Source organism: Triplophysa rosa, linkage group LG4 (assembly GCF_024868665.1).
Source record: "Triplophysa rosa linkage group LG4, Trosa_1v2, whole genome shotgun sequence".
Taxonomy (NCBI): domain Eukaryota; kingdom Metazoa; phylum Chordata; class Actinopteri; order Cypriniformes; family Nemacheilidae; genus Triplophysa; species Triplophysa rosa.
Genome location: NC_079893.1, coordinates 29,609,101 through 29,618,451, shown reverse-complemented (window position 1 = coordinate 29,618,451; position 9,351 = coordinate 29,609,101). Strand labels below are relative to the sequence as shown.

General features: G+C 43.1%; 1 protein-coding gene across 1 annotated transcript; it reads right to left on the bottom strand.

Moving 5' to 3' along the window:
• Positions 1-2,287: 2,287 nt before the first annotated feature.
• Positions 2,288-8,481, bottom strand: dla (deltaA). Its single transcript, XM_057331888.1, has 11 exons — positions 7,932-8,481; positions 7,528-7,827; positions 7,356-7,416; positions 7,015-7,272; positions 6,121-6,181; positions 5,702-5,832; positions 5,183-5,352; positions 4,878-5,094; positions 3,949-4,780; positions 3,626-3,860; positions 2,288-3,519 (listed from the first exon to the last, which is right to left on the bottom strand). Exons 1-11 carry the CDS (start codon positions 7,983-7,985, stop codon positions 3,514-3,516), a joined length of 2,325 nt encoding a protein of 774 aa, XP_057187871.1. The 5' UTR covers positions 7,986-8,481; the 3' UTR covers positions 2,288-3,513.
• Between the last annotated feature and the right edge of the window lie 870 nt (positions 8,482-9,351).

Genomic DNA, 9,351 nt, shown 5'->3' with positions numbered 1-9,351 from the left:
GCTGGAATATACTGTTACAGTCTGTTCCCTGAGGACTTTACATGATCGGCTCATTAAAATGCAACAGGATCACAGAGCAAACCTCTTATTGCCTTCTTTGTTTTCCATGAAGTCACATCCACGCCAGCTCAAGCACTAGTGGTAATTGAAGTGCACTTAGTCTTGGGTGGTTTCTTAAGAAACTTACATAGCCTTCTTTTACATGCATGAAAGTATGTATGCTCTGTATTTAAGTTAAACATTTCTATTTAGTAAATCAAATTAATTGAACTTAATTTTGACTTTCTGTAAAGATGACACTTGACCTTAACACCAATGTGAGGACGTTCTGAGTGGTTTCCGGGCATATGAGGATATGAAGATGTTCTGATTGGTTGCTATAACAATGATATATGGTTGATAGGACGTTGCTAGGTAGTTGGTATGGTGTTCTTGATGATTACTAAGTTGTTACTTACACATATGAGTCAAAAGAGCTCACCACTTAGTATACACGAAAAAATGCCGGGTTGTTTCCACGCATGGTTGGTCCATTTGGTTTGGACCCATTTTCAATGTACGTCTATCGAATTTCTTTAAGGTGTTTTTTTTTAAGATTTATTTTTGGTGTTTTGCCTTTATTTGTACAGCTTAGTGAGAGAGCGAGGACAGGAAGCGAAGTGGGAGAGAGAGAAGGGGGTGGGTTTGGGAAAGGACCACGAGACGGGAATCGAACCCGGGTCGCCACGTGTCGGAGCACTGCCCACGAGGCTATCGGCTCTGACGATTTCTTTAAGTTTTCTTTAAAAAGCATTTAAATGTTCTCCCGCCAAGGTCCATACAATAACAATGAAGTTATTTATACAATTTTCAATTTTTTAAAGACAGTTTTTATTTAATTATAAAAAATGCATGTAAACATTAAATGAAAAAACCTATATGTTATGTGTGTAATAGCATCATTATGGGTAATTTACTGGAAAGCTTTAAAAAATATAAACCAAGAAAAACCCGTTGTTACGTAAATTATATTGTCATAAATATTGTGTAAAGATGATTAAAAAAACATTCATCTTAAAGATATTAAAAAGCGACATGTATGTCTCCTGAAAGTCTACAAATACTGTTTTAATGCAGAACAAATTGTTGCGTTAAATTGCATATTATGATGCAAAAAAGACGTGTGCTGTAGAAGCTGACCAAACTACAGCGTCATGCAGTTAATTATTGATCTTGGGATTAAATATCTAAATAAGGCGAAGGGCTCTATTGCAGGGTGATGTGAAGTTGTTTAAAGTTACATTTAGATGTGAAATATCAGAGAAGACACGTGAGATGAAGGTCTCCATTGTGTCTCTCCTCCACGGCCATGTGGGGTCTAGCTGGTGTTTTCTGGCTGCAGGACGCTTTGACTCAGGAGGACAGACAACATCTGTCGTTTTGTGCCTCCTCCCTTTCCTCCATTCACAGGCGCACACTGCCTCTCCCAAATGGTGCCCTTTTGTATCGGCTATTGTCCCCGGCTACATTGTGAGGCTCTGCTTGTTCCCCCGAGTCCCATTGATGAGTGTTGTAAGAGACCTCGACCAGAACTCCTCTGAACTTCTCCCAATGTTTAGCCATAAAAGTTTAACAAAAGAGTTCTTGTTCTCTACGTAAGATTAGTGTTAGGATACCTCACAAGTCTCACAAAAATCAAATCCATTTCTCTTGACTTTGTTAAACACAACTGGACAACGATAGTGTTCAACAGTTTTCCAGCGCTGTTACTCGTGTGAGATTTTACTCTTCAAATCAAGGAAGACGTTCCCATTAAATCACAGTTTGGAGTGTGGAGTTTAGCTCTGCCTAAAGCTTTAGACAAACCGAAGACTCGTAAATGTCCTACAGCTTATTTGACAGCGTTTCTTAAAGGCCTCTCTTTTGCCGTGGACTCGCGGCAGGCAGAATGTGGAGTAAGGCAATGAATAGCCCAGTATGGGGTGACCGAGAGGCCAGAGCAGATGTTAATGATTAGCATGGTTCTCATCACTATAAAGAACCGACGTTCAAATCTTTCCCCCGTTTTCCAAAGAACCATCTCTAGTCATTATAGAGCACCACGCATAAAACTCATTAAAAAAAAAAGGAATAAGGCACAAATTTAGCTCACGACGCTGCATGTAGAAGTTGTTTTTCAATGGCATGTGTCCTGTTTTGTATATTTTAAAATGAAAACTATGACGGTGTCCAAATATAAATGTGTACTTTAAAAAAAAGTAAGGTGCAGCGGCTTTAATGAAACAATGTATTTTTTTCAATAGTTCATAATCTTTATTTGGAAAAATAATTTAAGCTAAAACTTCATTCTGAGAAAAAGGATCAAACAAAAGCTTGTTAATGAAAACAATAGCATTAATAACATTTTTACAATCCTTCTTTAAATAACATTTTCTCAAAACATCCCAGCAACCCGAAGTGCCTTTGCAAATAACAGGAACAACGTAAGAAAACATACAATTTAAATAATCTTAAAAACATTACAAATATTTAGAAATACAACTTAAATAAAAATAAATTAACTTAAATCATACAGCTCTTGTTATAAAAAAGGAATCAAAAACATACAAACAAGGATATTATTTAGCATCAACACAAACATACTTGGGTCAAAAAACAACTTACAAACATATTCTAAACCATAATGCAAAAAAGCGGAGGCTTGGAAGACTTTGAGATTTTTTGAGCACAGTGATCAAGTAATACATATAGTTTACACTGGTCATGTGACAGGATATAACATCATGCGACATTTAACCCAGTGCAGATAGGCCAGTATGGCTGAACATCCACCGTTCTGATGTAGTCCCTTGTACACTGACTTGTGGGGCCAGCAAATGTTGCCAAAATATTGCTAAAATGTTGTCACAACTTTGCCACGGTATCGGCGAGACAGTCGATGGCAAAAAAATGTTGCGACACATTTCTTTTAAACTACTTCAACATCATTAATGTTTGGTGCAGTTTCTGGGCACAGTAAAAGTCTGTGGGAATTATTGGCGAAAAACAGCAAATGTTGCCAAAATATTGCTAAAACGTTGCCACGATGCTGACACAGTATTGGACATCACACGGCAAAACACTGCGACGCTATTCTCATATTCTCTCCTCTTTCTGTTACATTTTCCCAAATGCCATTTACGTGTGATGAATCCACGTGCGCAAGAAAAAAATATTTAAATGGACATACATTGTCCAACACCTTTAAAAATGGCTTTACGGGTAAATTTTACAACTACATTTGAAATTGTAATGACACTTCTGCCATCATTAGCATTTCCACAAGTTTCCAAGCCTACAGGCCACGACCGCCTGTGCCTCTTTCAGTACAGAGAACCAGCTCATCCTGAATATCAGTTAATCAGTCCTAGTTTCTCAGCAGCAGTAGTCACAAGGTGGGACGTTTCCACCTAAGGGTTCGAGCAGCAGCATTTTCTTAGGGAGTTCAAAACGTCTCCCGTGGGACACAACGAGCATCGGCCTCCTGCAGGCTCATTACACCTGAACGACAGAAACAAAACAAACGGTTGGTTTTAAATTAGGATCTTTACGTAGCTATACGTGAAACATGACATAATAAAAAATCTTTCGTTTTGACGTCACTCACCTCGGTTGCAATTACACATTCATCTTTCTCCTCCGACATCACCATGACGGATTTGTATTTTGTGTCGACACAAGCCGACGTGGATGCCGATGCACATGCCGACGCACATGCTGACTCGGTATACAGCGAATCGGAATGCTTTGATTCCGAATACTTTGATTCTGAGTATTTCGACTCGGAATACTTCGAATCAGAATACCTGGATTCTGAATACTTGGACTTTTCGGACGCATCGCTGTAGAGAAAAGAGACAGGAGCACATTAGTAAAACAATTCTGGGCCCATTTGGTGGGGTTCTAAACAGATCAATGAGGAGTATTTACCTTTTCAGACGTTTTCTGCGTTTCTCCTCAAACTCGCATGACTCTTGCAGCGATTGGCACTTTACGTCCTCACAGCTGTCGGACAGGTCCTTCGCTGCCATCTCCTTCCCAACGTGCTCCAGTTTCACCTCATGTTTCACTTCGTACTTTACTTCCTGCACCAAATTATAGTCTGCAGGTCCGTGACGTGTTTTATAGCTCCTCTTTTCAGTGCACAAACTCAGGTCGTCGTGGTCGCTGTGAAAGTCGATCTTCTTGTTGATGTTCTTGAGCGGCGCTTGCGTGACAACGCTCACAGACAGATCTTTGTCGCGGTGAGAATTGTTCGTGAGGTTGTTGATCGTTTCGTTCTCCCCGTTAGCGACTTCCTCCTCTCGGTCCCGTTGACGCTGCTGGACCTTTGAACGAATGCAGACCACCAGCACTGCACAGGCGACCACCGACAACAACACCAGCAGAACTCCGGAACCCACGGCGGTCCAGGGAACGTCGCCGCCTATCTGGGAAGCTCTGTCTGGAAGCAAGAACTGGCAGTTGCGTCCTCCGTATCCCGGGACGCATGCACATACGTAGCGGTTGTTTCGCTCGTGGCAGGTGGCGCCGTTGTGGCAAGGGTTGTGTTGACAGCGACTGTTGACAGGTGAGCTGCAGTTCTGTCCGGTGTACCCAGGTGGGCATGTACATACGTAACCGCTGGCCCCTTCCTGACAGGTTCCACCATTTTGGCAGGGGGAGAGGGAGCACTCGTCGCCGACTCCGTCGCAGTTCATTCCTGTGAACCCTTCCGGACACTGGCACAAGTAGGAATTCACCAGATCTACACAACGTGCACCTGTGGGTTGAAGGAGAAATGCATTAGGAAATGTGAGCAAATGTTGCAACGAATCATCAATCTTGCCACCAAAACACGTCTTGAAGATGAATCATACCGTTTGAGCACGGACTGGAGGTGCAATGGTCGATCTTCTTCTCGCAGTTGAACCCTGCGTATCCTGTCGGACACTGGCAGAAGTATCCACCGTCTGGGTTGTCTGCACAGCGTCCGCCATTGAAGCACGGCTCGTCTGTGCATGTCATGGCGCTGAGCTCGCAGTTTTTGCCATAGAACCCAGGTGGACAGGTACAGCTGTAGGTGTTCTCCATGTCCTGTAAAATCATAAAAAGACATGGTAAGCTTAGAGTTCTAAACTTGAAAACATATATGTGTGTGTATTGTTAACAGTGATTCACGTACGGTGCAGCTTCCTCCGTTGCGGCAGGGGTTGGCCGCGCAAGCGCTGACCTCGATCTCGCAGCTGGCTCCTGTGTAGCCTGGCCGACAGGAACAGGTGTAGCTGCCCTGACCAGTGTTACTACAAGTGGCTCCATTCAGACAGGGCTTATGATGGGTACAGTAGTTCAGATCTGGAAAATACAGACAGGCGTGTGTTCAGCACATGTGGATTAATCCATCTCAAAGCAGCGACAAATGCTGCTGGACCGCAGCTGGACAGCTGTTGCTCTCTGTCTGTTGCTTTCTTTGTATCATCTTTCTTCCTCTCCACTTTTCTTTCCATCTTCTTGTACCAAAACGTGCTACTTCTAATTCTTGATGTTTCTGTTTTTTTATTTTTGTGTGTATAACATGTTTGTATTTTTAATGTTATTTTTTACTATCGGCTTATCTTAGAAATACACTTGACCTTTCTGTGTTTTAGGGCAGCATCATTTTTAAAAAGCTTTTGAAAGCTTTTCTCTCATCTCTTCTTCTCACCTTGGTTGCAGAAGAGGCCGCCCCAGCCTTCCTGGCAGTTGCATTGCCACGGCTGCTGGCAGGTTCCATGAAGGCATCCCGGGTACCGTATGCACTCGTCGCAGTAGCGGCCTTTAAACCCGACTCTGCACCTGGTAAAGCATCCAAACAAATCATCAGATTAGAAGCCTGTTCTGCTTTTACAAGTGAAGTGTGTCATTTCTTGTTTAGTTAAAAAATCAAACAGGTTTGAAACATGTTGGCACTCAAGTTGAGCCAACGTCGCTGCGCTGGAATGGATGCTTTGTAGTGGTAGCACAAAGCCACAGTGTTTACACTGTTTGTTAAAGTTTTCTTACTTAAAGTTGTTTTGCATATTACAGAATTGAACTGAATCTACAAATTGGTTACATTTTGTGTAAAATATCTGATATACGTACTTGCACTCTCCAGGTTTCTCGCAGAAGCCGTGTTCCTCATCACATCCTGGGAGGCAAATTGCTGATAAAAAAACATAAAACATCTACGTTAGGACCGTGGCATTACGCCATGTACGATTTGTTAATTTTTACATTTTATGAAAAAACCTACACACTAAATCCTAACTCCTCTTGACTCAAAGAAAGAGAAGTGGGGGTCCTAAACCTATTAGCTTCATCTCTTACCAAGAAAACGACTAACATCTCCTAATCACCACTGAGGAATTTCTGATGAACACATGACTACAATAGGGCGCTCAAAAACAAGGGGACCCTTCTTTCCACCCTCTCTTCGCTGGGGGTCAAAACTTTTTTCTTTCTTTCCGTGTGCTCTCAATGTCTCCGGGTAGGGAAGATAAGAGTGGACAGCTGGTGTATGCGCGGCCAGCGGGCGACAGCTGCTCCATTGTCTCCGCGCTCCCGGCAGCTGCCCACTTCAAACAATACCTCCCTCCCGCCAGCCAATAGGCGGCCGGCCCACTCCGGGAGCAACCAATCGGACGCGAGCATGTAAATTTATGGCACGCGTGAGATTATTCCTAAAAACTTTCCTCCTCCCGAGTGGAATAAATCAAGTGGTGTGTTGTGAGAGTGGGCTGGAGGGGGGTGTGAGTGTGGGGGGCGGGGGTATTAGTTACAAGTTGCTCGTAACTGTTAACTTTTTCTACTTCTCCTTCCCGTTTTTTAATAACTTAAACTTTCTGATTTTTCTAAATAAATATTTAAAATAAATAACGTTTTCTAAATTATTAAAACATGTTCTCAAACAAACAACATTACAATTAAAAACGCAGTTTGATATACGATGTTTACGACGTTAATTTATTAATAAAAAATTATTAAAAAATGACTTACGTTCCGTGCAGTACTGGCCCTTCCATCCGGCGTCGCAGATGATTTCTCCGCGTTCGCCGCAGGTGAAATGGCCGAACGCGTCGTCTCTGGGGCGGCAGAACACGGAGCATCCCTCGCCGTAATAGTGCTCGTCGCACACGAAGCGGTAAGAGAACTTGAGCTCGGTTCGGCCCACGCTGTGGAGGTCCTGAGACCAGTCCTCGCCCACAGTCAAATGACGCTGCGTGGTCATGGTACTGATGATGCGCTCCGGGTTTTCTGTAAACAATCAAGATCACAAAGTTTAGTTTCACAGTTATTAAAATCAAATATTGTTATATTTTTATGATCGGACCACTTACCTGTTGTTAGATCCTCTTTGGAATCAGCATGCACCGCTTCAATAATAAGTGAAAAAGTTCCCTACAAAACCCCCAAAAAGTGCATTAGAAAACGAGCATTATTCTAAAAACATAGCAAAATATGCCGAGCCTCTCATCTGTTGCATCAATAGGCTATACTGGGGATACTCACCGGCCACGTGAAACCGAAGTTCATCCTGATGGGGTTGGTAAAAGAACCGTCCGGTAAGCTATCTGGCACTTGGAACGAGTTGGATCCCAACACGGGTGTAGCCGTGCCTCCGTAGGTGCAAGGTGGCTCCGGAGATGCGTTGGGCTGATAATGTTTCAAACAGATGCGGAAAAATGTCTTGCATTCGCACTGCTGGTAAGGGGAGGTCAGGCCGCCCCTACAGCAGTTCTTGTTGCCCTGCACGCCCTTCTTGTTCAAAAACTCCTGCAACTTTAGCTCAAAGATGCCTGAACACGACACCTTGAAAGAAACGATCGCATTAACATTAGACTTGTAAATATAAATACACAAAGCATATTATTGTCTTTTTTATCAGCTAAAGAAATGAAAGATGAAATCCTTACCTGACAGAGCAGCATGTACAGGATGGCGAAAAGCAACAGTAAGTGGCGTCCCATGACGAATAAATAATAAATAAATATGTTTTGCAAAGTCTTTGAGCAACTCGGCTGCTCCTCACCAAGGACAGTTTGTTTTAAAAAACGTTTCTCTTATCCGTCTGATGCATCGGAAGAGACTTTCTTACTGGTGATATTGAGAGTTAACGTTGTTCCGTTTCATGTCAAGTGCGCGCAAAACAATCCCCAGTTTCTCCCACACGTGTCCAAAGACTCCCAACAATACAATTGAAAATGGAACGGAATGACTTGTTTAATTCCGTGCGAACGTCATAATCCGTGTGAAAGTTCAGATGAAGCCTCAGAAAACTGGTGAAAAAAGATGCTTATAGTTCCTTCTTGGTCTGTTCCTAAACCAGGTTTTGTCACTGGCCCAACATCTCTTCTCACGTCCTTCTCCCACGGACACTGTGCGCTTGTATCTGGAGGGAGGCCGCCTGCCGCCAGTTTTATACGGGGTGCCACATGCCTGGTAATAATATGCTAATGTGCTACTACCCCCAATCTGTCCCACGCTTCACAATGCAGCCCATGCAACCAGCCCCAACCAACCAACCAGTCTCCTCCAAGCAGCACTGCTATGCGTGCGTAAAAACGCGTCTATAATTTACAACTCGGTAACGTTGTAGAGTGCTTGGGGTTATCATTTGCATTATAATCAATATAACAATAAGGTGGTAGAAAGAAAAACTAAGCGTATTTTATTTACTTTCACGAAGTGGTTAAAAAGTTTTTCATTTACGCTCTCATTGATATTTTGTGTGCGATTTCGCGTCTAAAGTTGGTTGCGTTGGTTCATTTGTTAATTACGCAAAAAGCAAAAGAAAGTTATTTTCATCTTTAAAAAGAAATCTCGGTTTTCAACTAATGTTTTGAGGCCACTTCCCTTGGCTTTTCCTGCTTCAGTGAGTTTCCTGATTTGTATCTAAAAAACATTCCTCATGCCAACACTATGTGTGTGAGGCGAACTCACAAAAGAATACGCATCATTTGTATGGAGGCCAAATTCTCCACTTGCTTTTCCCTTTTCCGCCTGTGTGTGTGTGCTATACGCGTGCAGTTCTACTGTGAAAGAGCGCGTGTGTGTGTAGTGTGGTGTGTGTGTGTGTGTGTGTGTGTGTGTGTGTGTGTGTGTGTGTGTGTGTGTGTGTGTGTGTGTGTGTGTGTGTGTGTTGCTCGCGTGGCCATCCCCGGGGCACTGCGCTATTGTGTGCCCGCGGAATAAGTTTGCTCTCAGCTGTATGGTAATTCAGGGAGCACCTGCGCTGCCGTCCTCATAATCGGCCGATCCGCGGAGCCCCACAAAAACAAGCAAATCGCCTCCTTATCGTTCCATTCTCAGGACCCCATTCAAACAAATATGTGT

Coding starts and splice junctions, on each gene's coding strand:
- dla (XM_057331888.1), bottom strand. CDS start 7,985: ATGGGACGCCACTTACTGTTGCTTTTCGCCATCCTGTACATGCTGCTC. Junction 5,095..5,182: donor GCAACGGAGGAAGCTGCACC/GTACGTGAATCA, acceptor ATGATTTTACAG/GACATGGAGAACACCTACAG. Junction 4,781..4,877: donor CTCCAGTCCGTGCTCAAACG/GTATGATTCATC, acceptor TTCAACCCACAG/GTGCACGTTGTGTAGATCTG.